Source organism: Haplochromis burtoni, unplaced genomic scaffold, assembly GCF_018398535.1.
Source record: "Haplochromis burtoni strain Fernald_Lab_line unplaced genomic scaffold, NCSU_Asbu1 Contig_166, whole genome shotgun sequence".
NCBI lineage: Eukaryota > Metazoa > Chordata > Actinopteri > Cichliformes > Cichlidae > Haplochromis > Haplochromis burtoni.
Window position 1 is genome coordinate 313,241 of NW_024582527.1, and position 14,195 is coordinate 327,435.

The 14,195-nt window shown below is 45.4% G+C and overlaps 1 protein-coding gene across 9 annotated transcripts in view; it reads right to left on the reverse strand.

The window, feature by feature from the left end:
- Positions 1 to 411: 411 nt before the first annotated feature.
- The window catches only part of fbrsl1 (fibrosin-like 1), a 281,436-nt gene continuing 267,652 nt past the window's right edge, over positions 412 to 14,195 (reverse strand). For 2 of the 9 annotated variants that reach the window (XM_005933319.3, XM_005933316.2), the window contains 11 exons: positions 13,372 to 13,622; positions 9,888 to 9,938; positions 9,587 to 9,682; positions 7,889 to 7,960; positions 7,685 to 7,714; positions 7,315 to 7,386; positions 6,506 to 6,638; positions 5,758 to 5,841; positions 4,473 to 4,556; positions 3,385 to 3,643; positions 412 to 2,911 (listed from right to left, as the gene is read on the reverse strand). In XM_005933319.3, coding sequence (XP_005933381.1) covers positions 1,615 to 2,911; positions 3,385 to 3,643; positions 4,473 to 4,556; positions 5,758 to 5,841; positions 6,506 to 6,638; positions 7,315 to 7,386; positions 7,685 to 7,714; positions 7,889 to 7,960; positions 9,587 to 9,682; positions 9,888 to 9,938; positions 13,372 to 13,622 — 2,429 coding nt within the window. In that variant the 3' untranslated portion in view covers positions 412 to 1,614. Of the gene's footprint in view, positions 2,912 to 3,384; positions 3,644 to 4,472; positions 4,557 to 5,757; positions 5,842 to 6,505; positions 6,639 to 7,314; positions 7,387 to 7,684; positions 7,715 to 7,888; positions 7,961 to 9,586; positions 9,683 to 9,887; positions 9,939 to 13,371; positions 13,623 to 13,801; positions 13,963 to 14,195 lie in introns of all 9 variants that reach the window. The other 7 variants (XM_042225282.1, XM_005933322.3, XM_005933318.3 and 4 more) reach the window with 6 other exon arrangements.

Sequence of the window (14,195 nt, forward strand, 5' to 3'; positions counted from 1 at the left end):
ACCGCGGGTCAATATGCCGCTGGGCTGCCAGTCAATACCGGTTACCTGCAACACAAACACTCAAAACCTGCTTTCATACAAAATCAATGTTCTATTAGTCCCTGCCTGTATTGCCTTGGCCCAATCTCATCGATCTCTGTGAAGAGATCTGCAGCCCATGTATGACAGATTACGGTCAAATGATCTGATGGCTTAGGCTACTCTGCCAGCCAAGTCAGTTGGCTTTATGATTTTAAAGTAATATCTTGGTATCAGATGAGTAAATGCTCTAAATGCTAGAAACTAAGGCATCACCGCAAACCGATCAACCTCACATACACATAGCACTCAGCAGGTCCGGCTCACAGACAAAGTCACAGCTGGCAGTCGGCGCCGACGTCGAGCGCCAGAATTAAAGATGAGCAGGAAATGTTTGACATTAGGTCCAAACTTTATTCCGTACGTTTTAAACCATGAATGTTCATTTTCATTTTTTTTTGCACGCCTAAAACTCTACTTGTTTTGTATACAAGAGTCTAAGAAAAACAACTGCACAACACCACAAGGTTGACAGAGAGAGTCCTTTTGCCGCCCACTAAACAGTGTCCTCATTTTTCTATCTGGGGCTGGTCCAGTTTGTGACTTGGAAGTCTTTGAATTATTTAGTCGTTATTTCATTTGTAAATATAAACAGGTGTTAAATCCAGGTTGCTCTCAGTATCACCGGTATCGTCTTTTCCCTCCAGGTGATTTCTTCTGCAGGGTGCTGTGTGCTGCTTTGCATAGATTGCAGATGATCCGTTTAGGCCTCCTTACAACACCCTCTCTTCGTACTTCCCGTCCGTCGGCCACACTTGTCTCTCTCCGCAATATTCAGCAGGCAGGTGATTTTCCCGTGTTTCGTTTTGATTTTGTTTTTCTAGAAATGGTTAAAAAGCCTAATAAATTTACATGGTAAACTTGCAGCGAAGGAATAGCAACAAGTTATTTACATCTGTTTTCTTTACAGAGACTCAACAAAGACCTCATAATATATATTTATCTGCATATCTCAAAGGCAAAACAATTGAACAGAACAAATCGGTAATGTAGCATTGTACATTGTCATCACTGAGGATATCCTGGTACCATGAGGTTAAGTTACTGAAACCAAAATCCAGTCTTTACAGTGGGTCATAAGGGATATGTCTCACAATCAACTGGGATAAATATTGTAAAAGGCGTGACTAATGCACAAAATACATAAAATTCATAGAAATGATATCTATACATGGAACAAGGATAGGAAATGTACAAACTCATTTGAGGACCTCTATTTTGCACAAAGTTGAAAAAAAGGTATTGGATTAATATATTAATAATTATCAAATATTTAAGTCGGCAATAAACATACACATATTTATGTTCTCTTTACCGACGCTATTCGACCTCCAGTCCACTAAAAATAAAGTCATGGCATGTGCTTAATTAGCCTTACACACCTTTAATTTGTACAATCATACCCTTTCCCTTAGGGACTTTTGCTCTTCTCTGGTGGAGAAGAGCAGTGCATTTTGTTTACAACAAGCTTTCAGATTAGAGGAGCGGGGGCGTGTGAAAGCGCCCTGTAAGACATTTTTGCACTTTTCCAAGAAGCTACCGAGCCTCTACCTCTTTGGGGTTACGTGATGGGGAGTAGTCCCGTGGGTCCTGGGTGGTTGTGAGGGGGGTAGTCCTCCGGGGCGAGGCTGGCCTGGCACTGCCAGCTGGCACAAGGGGTGGGGGTGCGCTAAGTGCGGCGGTAGGGGGTGTTCTGTTCAGAGGGCCATTGTGTCCTGTGGAGGGGCTGAGTCTGGGGTAGGGCATGCCGCCTAGGTGGGGCATAAAGGGGGGCATGTGTGGTAGATGACCCTCCATTGGGGACTGGTGCAGCTGATGAAGCCGTGCTCTGTCCAGCTCCTCCCTCAGGTGGAGGCGCTCTCGCTCCTCGGCTTGCTGTCGCATTCTCTCGTGCTCCCTGCGTACCTCCAACAGGTGCTCGTGGTGGGAGTAGTCATGAGCCTCCCTTTCGCGGTAGGCTCGCTCCTGTTCGTACATGCTGGGGAAACGATGCCCCGGCTCAGGCCTGAGCTGGAAGTCCATGCGGCGTTGCAGATCCAGGCTGCGGTAGGCCTCTCTGAGCGGATCCCAGGGAAAGGCTGTGTGCGGCAGGCGCTCTCTTCCTGCAAGTGCTCCCATGAAGGGAGCCATGCGAGCCCGGTCTAGCACGTTGAGGCTGCCCATCTGAGGCATGGCGCTCATGGAAAGAGGCAGAGAATGCGCCATGGGGACACCATGCAGGCCAGGTGCTGAGATGTCACTACCACGCGGTGAAGGAAGTGGGGGCTGCTGGGACAAAGGTGGATGGTGGTGGTGCGGGTTTCCTGGTTGGCTGACGGGAGTAGGAAGAGCTTGGGCCGGTGGCTGGGGGGCCGGCTCCGAACTAACCACCATGACCTCCTGCTCCTCCTTCCTCTCCTCCTTAATCTTCATGTCATTTTTCACCTTATGGAGGAGCTCTGCAGGTGGGGGCTCCTTCCTCTCGCTGTCCTTGAGCGTAGACAGAGGCCCGCCTGCCATCTTGATGCCCTGCTCATTGATCATTGTCTTAGAGTAGGGGGAAGGGGAACGCTGAGTGGGTTTGATGGAGTCTTCTGAGGGTCTTCTCTCTAGCATCTCCTTGCCCGGTGAGCGACTCTCCTTCACCTTCACATCAGCCAGTGCGGAAGACTCTCTGTGTCGCTCCAGTAGCTCCTTCTCTGCCTCGCGGACCCTGTCTACGCTGCCGCTGTGATGCCGACCTGAATCGCTCGAGTTCTGGCTGCTGGAGCGAATCAGGCTGCTGATCTGGTAGCTGACTGGTGCAGAGGCCGGAGACGAGCGGTTGGAGTGGCGGTTGCGATCCACAGAATCCCTGTAACGGCACAATGAAGGAGTTTTATTTTTGCCAGTAGGTCGCGTTTGGTTAGTGTCTGATTAATTCTCAACAATAAAATCTGCCTTATAATTCTCTTTTAAATCGTACGAGTTGCCTTGCTCTTGTATCCCTCTGTTCTCTGTTTGACGGTAACCCTTCATTCTGCTGCCGTACCATTCATAGAAATGTCTCCAATTAATTTTTGACAAATAGCTTCTCTCGGCGCGTCGTGCTCTTTTATAAGCGTGCCGGTTGTTCAATTTATTTCAGTTTCCATGGATACGACTTGTAACTACCTAGAAAAAAACATTCGCTGTTTTTCCTTTGCTCTGCTCTGACTGATCAGCTTGTATGTATAATAATGCTGGTTTATCATAGTCGCTATTGTGGTCTTATTTCAGGAGTCGGTTTTTACATCCTGGATGTGAGCAACACACAAAAACATACAACCAAAAGTGTGTTTCACCCACCGGTCTTTATCTTTCTCCTCTTTGCCAATCGACGAGTCTCTTTTCTCTCGCTCCCTCTCTCTTTCCCGTTCCCTCTCTCGCTCTCTCTCGTGGCTGTTGGCGGAGCTGCTTCTCTCAGCATCTGCGGTTTTGGGCCACTGCGGCGGGGTGGGGAACGACGGCGGGGTTCGTCGAAGTCGGTTCCAGGTGTCGTGGTGGGGGCTGCCAAATGTGGGCAGTCCTCCCGGCCCCTCCTTGGTGCCAAACATGCTGTTGGACCCTGAAGGAAAGAAGCAGACAGGCGTGGGACCCACTGTAAGTTAATTGGGCACAAAACCTTCTTGAGGACACATAAGATGAGAAAGACTCAACAACAAAAGCTGCTTTTGTCTTTGTCTCTGGAGGTTCTCTCACTGAAGCACTGAAGCTGTTTGAAAGAGTTAGAGGTTAATGCCCCCCTCCCCCTTGAACTGGAGAGAAAAACCCCCCCTACTCATTTGCTTTTAGACTAAAGGTCCCCCCCCCCTCCCTTCCTTTTCTGCACCGGATGAACAGGGGAGACTCACTGCCCTCTGGAGATGATAGCTGTGAAAAGCCAAGGGGAACCTTAGCATTCCACGGCATGTCTATTCCAATCACATCCATTTTCACAACAGGGTGACCGATTTGGCACACAAAAATAGGAAGGATGAAGAGAAAGAGAGAAAGGCATAGAGAAGGGATGCAAAGGGAAAAGAGAAAACCCTCCATGGTGGTGCAGAAGGGGCTTGTCAAATAATTAATAGACGAATTACCACCAAACAGCAGACCTAAGAGTGCCTATTGGCAGCAACACAGCCAGATTAAAGCCAGGCTGTCAGGGACTTAGTTGGTAGATGAAGTGGAGGCAGGGAGGAGGTTTGCTGTGGTGTGCTGTGCTGCCTTGTTGGGCCTCCCTGGGCTAGGACTGTTTTGACACAGAAACTAGAGCTAAGTGTCTAGATTTTTTTCTCCCCTCCTGGCTCTCCCTGTGGTCTAACGCTGTCCTGCTCTATTCTATTACTGGCCACAGGGGCCAGATTGAAGGGGGGAGCGGTGGAGGAGGAGGACGAGAGGGGGCCAACGCTTACCAAGCGAGGGGTTGCCTAATCCTCCGAAGGCACTGCTTGAAAGGTTGCCGAGGCCGCCAAAGGAACTGGAGCGACTGAAAGGATCTGCAAAATGCCAAACAGGGATTAGCAAAAGGGGGGGTGGCTGGCTAGCAGTGCTCACCCCAACACCAACCCATTCCACTCGGCTTTTCTCTTACAAGCGAGCCGTGGTTTTCTAGCGCTGCGACCCTAGCTCTCTGCCTGGTAATCCTGCAGTAGCCAGGTTGCCTGGATGCTGGATTCACTGCCACTAACTGGAGTGGAGTGTCTCTGACCTGCTGGGGCTTGTGGAATGATGCTGCTTGGTGGGGAAATCAGTTTTGAGTTCTTGGAGCTGAGCTGGAAATGGATTGTGGTAGGACAAGACAATTAGGAGCTGTGGAAATTAGCCTAGACAGAGCACAGTGATGGTGAATCACTATCTGATGGACTCCATCAGTCACAGACTATAGCCTCCAAATTTACGGGGATAACAAATATTTAGTCTGAGAAGTCAGCGAACGGGACTCATTAACTAAGAATTTGCAGTCCCACTTTAAATCGGAAATAATCCATCAGGAAATGCACAACTTGCCAACCGGATTTTTAATTCTGGAGCTTTTCACGTATTAGAAAAGACAAGAATTGAGAAATCTCCTCTGCCTCACACATGAATTCCCATTTGTTGACTAAATCTTCATCCTCAGTTTACCATGTTTTCATAGGCACAGAATGGACTGACACTTAAACAGTGTCTCAGTCCGAACTGAGGATGATGAATAAAAATGCAAACAACCGAATGTACCAAAGAATCATACAGCACGAACGCCCCTTCATTATTCCCTTCTTCCCGGGTACGACGAAATCAGCTTGGCATGCTTATAGAAAATAGTGTCTTGTGTGCTGCTGCTCTGTGTACAGTTTGTCCGAGCAAATGAGGGATGACAAATCGGTCTGGAGGCTGGAAACTACTTCCATTTTAATAAACCCGGACTCTGGAGTTATTTTCGACCGTATTATGAATCACACTGGCTGATTGCAGGATGGCTACATTCAATATTATAGTAAAGTAAGAGGCAGTACTGCAGCTGGCTGTTGCTAACGATATTGTACATTAACCTTGAAGTGAACCTGAGATCAAAAACTAGGAATACCTTTGGTTCAAATTACACCCCGGTGGCTTTTAATGTATTTGAAACATGAGTGTAAGAAGGAGTGAGTGAGAGACTCGTGTTGAAAGAGGAGATAAATGTATAAAAAAAAGATAAACATGGGGGTTACTTACACTTACCTGCCAAATGGCTAGGAGGCAGGAATCCACTGGGGTGGGAGGGGGGGCCGTATGGAGACGGAGGGGGGTGTCCAGAGCCTATCGGGACAGAGAGGATGAAATAGTGTTATTATCCATATCCGGCCGGTCGTCTGGTCGGTTGGGGAACAATCTTACGCCAAACCAAACCCTAAGTTAAACAAATGCATTTCTGCCGCAGTATCACAAACTCTGACGCAACGTGGGCCAGCTGAGCAAAGAGTTGGTGGAGTGATGCTACTGACTATATCAGCTGGTTTCATTGCAGCTGTTATTTGTTTGTGCGTGAGTCTGTACCAGCTTAGTGAGGTCAGCTCTTGAATGTACAACAAGTTGGCCTCTTTCACAAAACACTGCTACCATCACCCATATTTCATGAATTGTTAATGATAGAACCAATTACAGGAGTGCCTCTGACACACCGCTGCATAATTACCAGTCAAAGGCCGTTCTCTTCTCTGTTGCCCTCCAACACAGGGCACATCAGTCAATTACCTAACTGAGAGCCATGCATATTCATAGACATATTTGACTCCCTTTACAGGCAAAACACTTGCTACCAAAGCACTATAATTATGTGAACATTGCACGAGAGGGAAAATAAAAAGTGTTTTTTCAAAATGTAGTTAAAAATGTTAATTTCCATAAAGGCAGTAATGACGTTAGGAGGCTTGAAGTTTGAGTGTTTTCAATATGTTGGTAGGTATTTTGAGCCTTGACCAACCTGTGGAGGGGAAGAGGGGTCGTGCCAGATCGTGAGGGTACGGGAACCCTGGGAAGACTCCTGGTGCAGGGGGTCGACTAAACAGGTCCAGCTTCCCATTCATGTCAAGTTTGTGAGGGTCCAGCTGCATTTGCTGTAGAAAAGCAGAGAAGGAGACAAAGAAAATTAGGTCAGTACGCAACAGCACGAAACATTTCCAACAAGGGAGTGAGCGTGAGCGATCGTCAGCTACACTGGGTGAGAGCTCAGAGAAGGACAGAGACTTTGACAATGGCTCCATGTTCTCAATTCTGACTAGCTGTGTTATAACAAATATATGTAAGCTGATTAGGGAAACAAAATCCTTGGCAACTGGGGTTCTGGGCCCAAGAAAAGCCTGAGACACCCAGGGCCAGTGGCATTAGCAGAGGATCTCCATGGCAAGGCCACACCATCCTCTGTCAGTGAGAGGAGTAATTCGTATAAGCATTTCTGTTCTGTGTTCACATGTTGCGTCTGATACCGAGTGCTACTGTTACCATCTACCCCTTCTCTTATGAAGTCAGAGAGAACCTTTATAGAAAGTATATGTTTAAAGTGGAGCCTTCATGTGTTGGGCTTTGCTTCTTTTAAAGCTTTCTGCCTCTTTCCAATCATGTGATCGTTCTACGTTTAGATCCAAACAAAAGATCCAAGTCAGCTCGATCTGCTCTAGCATGTAGTGTTTTCAATAAGTTAGCTATTTGGCCCGTTTTCCATAACCAATATAGTGTATCTGGCTTTACATAACAGCAAGATTCCTTAAAAACATTACTATCTGTCTCACGCACCTTCATTTTCTGCTGGTGGTGGTAGATCTGCCATGCGATCTGGACATGCACTGCACACCACTTGCCAGGTTTCTAAAAATTTAGAGAGAAACTGAGGTTAGCCTGCTGGCTTTGATATGGGGAGCTAAAAATTGATTCTGGCATAGAGCTTTTCTGGCCAAACTACAAAGTGGGAACTCATCAGAATTTGCAACCAGGCAACATATTAAGAATATCTAACCCCAATACAGACCTCAAAGCTAAGCGTAAATGCAGCCAAAACCCTGCATTTGCTTAATCGAGAATTGTTAAAGAATTTTAAGGTTTTAGACTTTGTGGCCTGGCCAGAGAGATGAAGCATTTAACAGGAAAGGATAAGGCATCTACTTACCCTAACAGATGTCCTGAATGGATCTGTTATCTGTATGGATAAACAGATAATCATTATTACAAACAACAAAGACATACTACTAACTGTAAAACTGAAATGCATGAGAAGAAATGTCTCTTTGAGACATATGTACTGGATCATGTCTGGCTATCATCAGAAGGAATATGAGCAGAGTGGCTGCGATGCTCTCGGTCTCATGCTTACCCGTGGGTCCTTCTGCAGAAGTGTATGAGGCACTGCTCCAGGACGTGCTGCTACATCGATGGGATTGGATGCCTGACAGAGAAAGACAAAGACAAAAAGATATATGGTGATCAACCACATCTGTAACATCTGCATGGGGAAAGAAAGAAACTGAACTTGGCACAACAATACAAAACAATTTGACCTCATATAATAATTCCCAAAGGGGGTCTCAGGCATCCTCAAGAGGGTCCTCTGTAGAACACTGTTAATTGCATTTTTTCCATTTATTTTTTTTAAATATCCCCTGAGAGAATGAATAAGATTACTGTAATCCCAGTTTTCACCTTATTCTTATGCTTTGTGTCAGTGCTGTTATGGAGATAGCATGGAAGCATGTAAGACGAATTTCTTGCAAAACTACTCGAAGACCCTCCAGCATCTATTCCAACCCAGATAATTAGCTGCACTACGGTCAGCTAACGCCCAAGTATTTGCACAGCTATAGCTGATATAGGTAAAACTGCAATGATGCTTCCCAGAGTTCAGAGTTATGCCAGAGCAGCACATCTCTAATTGTTTCATCTTCAAGTCTGCAGAGCACAAGATCCTAGATCAACATTGTTCCTGGGGTTTTATGCTCCAGCAGGAAACACATGTCATTTCACATGGCCTAACCTGACATGCACCTCCTGAGAAATGTAACTATACATCGGGTCAATGCAGCCCACAACTAGTATGATGTGCTCGTTCAGCATCATCGATTCATTCGTGTTTCTGGCAACTTTTTTGCCACGTTTTTAAATTTTATCAGTGAGAGAATCTCGGTTTAAGGAATTATAATCATAGCATCAATATAAAGGACTCACAAATGTCAGGAAATACCTGGAGGGAGATTGCTGAAACTATGGGAATGAACGTGATGGAAATTACAAAGAAGTGGAAAAACTAGAGGGACAAATATATTTGCAATCCCCTCCCCCCCAAAATAACCAAAAGGCCCAGCATTTTATTTCTTTCCATCAGCTGGCACTGGATATATAACACCAGGACAGGACTACATGGTAATTAACACAACGCACCACATACAAGCAAAAATGCCGCCAACGATGTCGCCACTTATGTAGGCTACACCGTAAGCACTACAAAGAGTCCCCGCAGAAGTCTAAATCAGGCCTTAATCTATTGCCTTATTAGAGATCGGGTGATTCTGCACGGTGACCAGGGTCGCCAGGCCCCACAAACAAACATACTTCCCAAGCTCTATCCCCCCAAGCTCGTCTCCAAGAATACTTAGCAGGGGCTTTGGATGCATAAAACTGCGCTTTGAACCATCTGGAGGGGCCTTCCACAAAAGGGAACCTCCATCACTGAGCCCTCTGGGAATAGGGCCAGCGGATTTAGGCCAGCTTTGATTGGTGGCTTACTTCAGGTCACAGCCCCTGAGCATCTGCCAGACTCACACCCTCCCGCCCCACTTGACGTCCCCTGCATCTCCTCCCTTCTGCTCTTCTGGACAGGCAGACATCACGGTCCTATTTTTGGCCTGTCGTGACTAAGGCTAGGAGTCCACCTGCAGTTTTAAATTTTTGTTTTCCTTTTGCGCACGTATAAAGTGTTTTTCTTGTAAAAGTCTGCACACTTTGTGGTTTCTTTTATGCTCAAGCTCCCTTAAAATCTCCCGTTTGTAGACAGTGGGTTAAGGGATGCGGGTCTGACCTTGGGCTGGAAGGCTCCTTGCAGCGAGCTGAAGGGTCCTGAGTGTGGGAGCAGCGGGGGCATGCCTGGCATGGTTGGGGGGTAGGAGGGGAAGAACTGGAAGGGGGAGGAAGGGGAAGATGGGAGACACAAAACAAAATCATACAGTCATACATACAAGACTCAAGCATATAGATACACACACACACACAAAGCCACTGCCACAATAAATGCTGTCAAGGCAACATTCAAATATGTCAAATATTTGATTTGCCATATGCAAATACTGTTAACACATTTAAATTAGTGCAAAAAAACTTACATTTGAGTGTCTGATGAATGGATTGTCCAGTTTGGGGCCATATTTGTCGAACTGGAACAGACAGAAAAGAAAAGCATTAGGAAACAAAAGTCCACATAATGATATACTCGAACAAAATCCCTCATACAACAGCCTTCTTTGGTAATAAGGTCTCATTATTTTTTTTTTTTACATTACAAAGGCAAAAACACATGCTCAACATCTGTAACTGGTAACGAGCAGGGTTTGGTCCAGAATAACAAGCCCCGGGGTAAAGCAGCTGGCTTGAACTGGTCATGGGTTTACTTAAACAGCGTGGTCAGATAGGCAGTTAAATCACTAACAATACAAGCGCTTAAGCACACTGCCAAGATGAAGACAGCCTGCATGATTTTTCAATTGAGCATACAGACATTGGGCGTGGAGGCCCAGCTTAGGAATCAGACAGTTTTAAGGCCAGACCAGTTGTTTCTAATCACTGGAAAATCTGAAGAAATGTGAATCTAATTGCTTTTGACTGCTGAGATTTTTTTGTGTGCAAAAAGCCCCGATGGTATATCTGGGAAGGAAGTACAAGAAGACATGTAACTTGTTTGCAGTGTTAGGAAACTACTTCAAAAGACAAAAAAGCAGGTCAGTCCGTAAAACCACGGAGGTCATATGTGAAGCTGTGTGAACAGTCTGCCTTGTATGATTGAGACTGATTTAAGGAGATGGGATTTCAGCTGATTAAATGCTTGAAACCGACACCACCTCAGGATTGTGAGGAAAGCGTTTCTGTGGCAGAACTTAGCCTATCAGAATAATTTTAGTTGGAATTTGCCAGATGAAAACAGTGTGGTTACATTTAAAATGTTTCCGATCATGCTCCGCGCACACACGAGAAAGCAGTCGGTAAGCTGAGATGGACAGGAGGGAGGGAGGAAGAGAGAGAAGGGAGCATGAATGAGGACTTTGTATGTCTGTTCGCGAGCCAATACCAGCTCTCTATTTTGAAAACGTCTAATTACAAGTGACAGTAACTTATTCCTATTCCGTAAATACACAAACCATTTGCAGGTACTTTTTGCGAGTGTTTTCTCAAAGCTCAGTTGGCAGACGCAGATGTTTTGGGTTTACATAAAATGGGAAAATGAACGGGTATGAATCAGATTTTCTGTGTGCACGCGTGCAGCGACAGGGGTGGCTGGGGAGGGAGGGCGGGCTGGAGCTGGTAAAGCTGCTGGTGCAGATGCAGGGTTTGGGACACGGGGCCGTCTGGTGAAGCAGGTCCAATCACATCTGTGCGCAGAATGGTAATAACAGCGGCGGTGGTGTCGGCGGCCCTGTTTGTGGGCGATAATGGCCCCGAATCAAAGACAGCCCATTGAGAGGAAATGCTGAGCCAGCTTCCGAGCTCATTAAACAGCTCCTCTGCGCTTCTGAAGGCGCGGCCTGTTTAATGTCTGTCACTGGAGAGGGGATTTCGGCTTTATGGCCTTGTTAAAAAAAACAAATAAAGAAAAAAAAAAGTCTTGCCTTAAAATTTATGGAGGCTGTCACAGTTTTATAGTAAACCGCTTTGGCTAATTAACGCTTAATATTTCATCCTATAACAATTAAAAATATTTCTCGTCCAAAGACATGGCAGGAGCAAGGGGGCAGGCATTCACCGCTGCCATTTGGCAAGCCAGCTGCTCGAGGGCGTAGAACAATAAACAAATATAGAGGCTTCATAATTTCATTAATTACAGCCATTAGCCAAGGGCTGTTACATAGTTGAAATGACATGGGGCATCTAGAGAGCAGGAGGAAAAAAACGTGTGTGTGAGAGAGATAGACAGAGGATGCACAGCTGGGAAACACTTGGTCTAGCTTTTCATAGCAAAACAGTAAAAACAGCCACAACATCATCATTACTCTGCTTCTTTAAGCACTAAGGAGAAGAAAGCAATATCGCTACTGAGGGGTAGGAGGGAGGGAAAGGCATACGTTAAGTAAAAACAGCGAAAACGACAAAATACACAACAGCAACATTAACGTCAGTGTAAAATCCCACTGAAACGACACAAAATAGATGATGGTGGTGGTGGTGGTGTTGGTGGGAGGGGGGTCACTTCTTTCATCTTCAAAGAGAGGATTGTGTAGCGTATAATTCCTTCCATGTAAGGAATGAACAGCAGACCAGACAACAGCGTGTGTGCTGACCGAAGAATCATGTAAACGGCCCTTATGCTTATCTGACTGCGCCATAAATACCAGAGCTTTGATTTCTAATGTACAGGATGGGGATAATCTTGGAGTTGGGCCTTAATGGGACCACGGGCTTTTAATCAGAGGTCATGACAAGATGGATTAGATCTATTAGACTAATGGCAAAAAGCTACAAATGGGGAGCCGTCTGATTCGACTGACAGAGATTGCTGCGCATTTCAAATGATGGATGAATAGTCATAACCGTTTTTCCTCTGTACAAATTTTGAGAGCTGCCAGTGTTAAACGCCCCTCCCTCTTCCCTCCAGACTTGTTGGCATTTAAAACACGGAAGCAATTAGAAACGTTATCAAAACAGTTTTACAATGATGTCATTTCCCCCCTTTATCCACAATGAGGTCATCTGACCCACTAGAAAAGCTTTGAATTTGTCATTGGAATGTATGGTTGCTTTTGGGCTTTGCACACACGTACACGCAGCAATAAGTCCCTGTTACACAAACACACACATATATGTCTGTGTATATATATGTATGTATGTATAAAAGCACAAGTCTGCAGGAATGTATTCATACAGACACAGATCGGCTTATTAGTACCTTTGTTTTTAATGAAAAGGCACATCTAAACAGGGAAGTAGCTTCTATAAAAACTGAAGCGTACTGAAACTCTACAGTCCTTTCTAATAATGTTGGGATGCTGTGTAAAATGTAAATAAAAGCAAAATAAAATATTTAAATGTGTTAATAGAATTGAAACAATCAAAGGGCAACATATCAAATATTGAAAGTGAGAAATGTTATCATTTGTTGTGTCGTTTAAAAAAAGCTGCGGCTAAACATGCTAAAAACACATGGCTGAACACCACGCTGTTAATAATGAAAATATAGTGGAATGAACATGCTATTGCTAATTTAAAATTACAAATAAACATTTTACATGTTGCCTCATCAATCTGTTGAATAAATACAAATATAGTTGCTGATAATGGAAATGTGTACATGAAGCAATTAAATTGACAGTGTAATAAACATGCTCGTGTGTGTGTTTGTGTAATGGGAGGTGGCAGCCCCAATTAAACGTGATGCTTCCAGCTTGTCGTCCACAGGAAGAGTGCAAAAAAAAAAAAAATTTAAAAATTCAAACTCAAAGTGTCAGATTTTTCTGAAGGGAGGGGTTCTTACAGCTACAGGACAAAACTGGCAACTTTGGGGGTAAAGAAAAAAAGGGAGGAGTTGATTGAAGAGGAAATTGGGAGGGGTAACAGGTGAGTTGGTGGGAAGTTACGGGAGCTTATTTTACTTATCCTCACATTTCTGGCTTGGGTACGCACCATGGGGGGTGCGGTGGGCGGGGTGAGGATGGCGGCCGGGGGCAGACTTGCGGGGAAGGGCGTGAAGGTGTGCTGGTGGGTGTGTTGGTGCTGGTGCATGTGCTGGTGTTGGTGAAACTCGGCCCTCAGGAGTGACACAGGGGCCAACGGCGAAGCGGACGGCCCCCGGCCCCGCTCTGAACTCTGAACCAGGAAACGGTTGTTCAGCTCCTGCCTCAGGAGGTCATGCTCTGCAAGAAAGGAGAGCGAGGGGAAACCCAAAAAAAAAAAAAAAAAAAAAAAACAAATTGATTCAAAGAAGAAAAAAAGAATGGGGGGGGGGGGTGCGGAAGGGGAACAGAAAAAAAAAAGGCACGGCGCCCAGTCAGTCTTCACAACAAGGGTAGAAGAGAAAAAAGAAAATAGTCACCTGGCATTCTCTGTTTCTCCAGCTCATGCTGTGAGGGTTTTCTACGTGGGGACTCATTGGTGGTGGTAAGAGAGTTGCCTGTGACAATGTGCCAATCAGAATCCCCGAATGAGGCTGGCAATACATGATTGGTTGGTTGAATGATATCAACAGGCTGGTATCTAAAGACAAGAAAGAACCAAGAGTCATCCCAGCAGAAAACACACACACTCTTGCCCTCTATGAGAAAGTCATTTCACAACTGGCATATTTACTGCTTATTTTGGAGACACCCATCATGTCTGGAGACACTTTCTTTTCTGATGAGATCGCCTGTTTCGATAGAATCTTTGAACATATTAAAAATCGTTACAAATCACTCGTGTTTGCATGCTAGGCAACACAATTTTGGCTG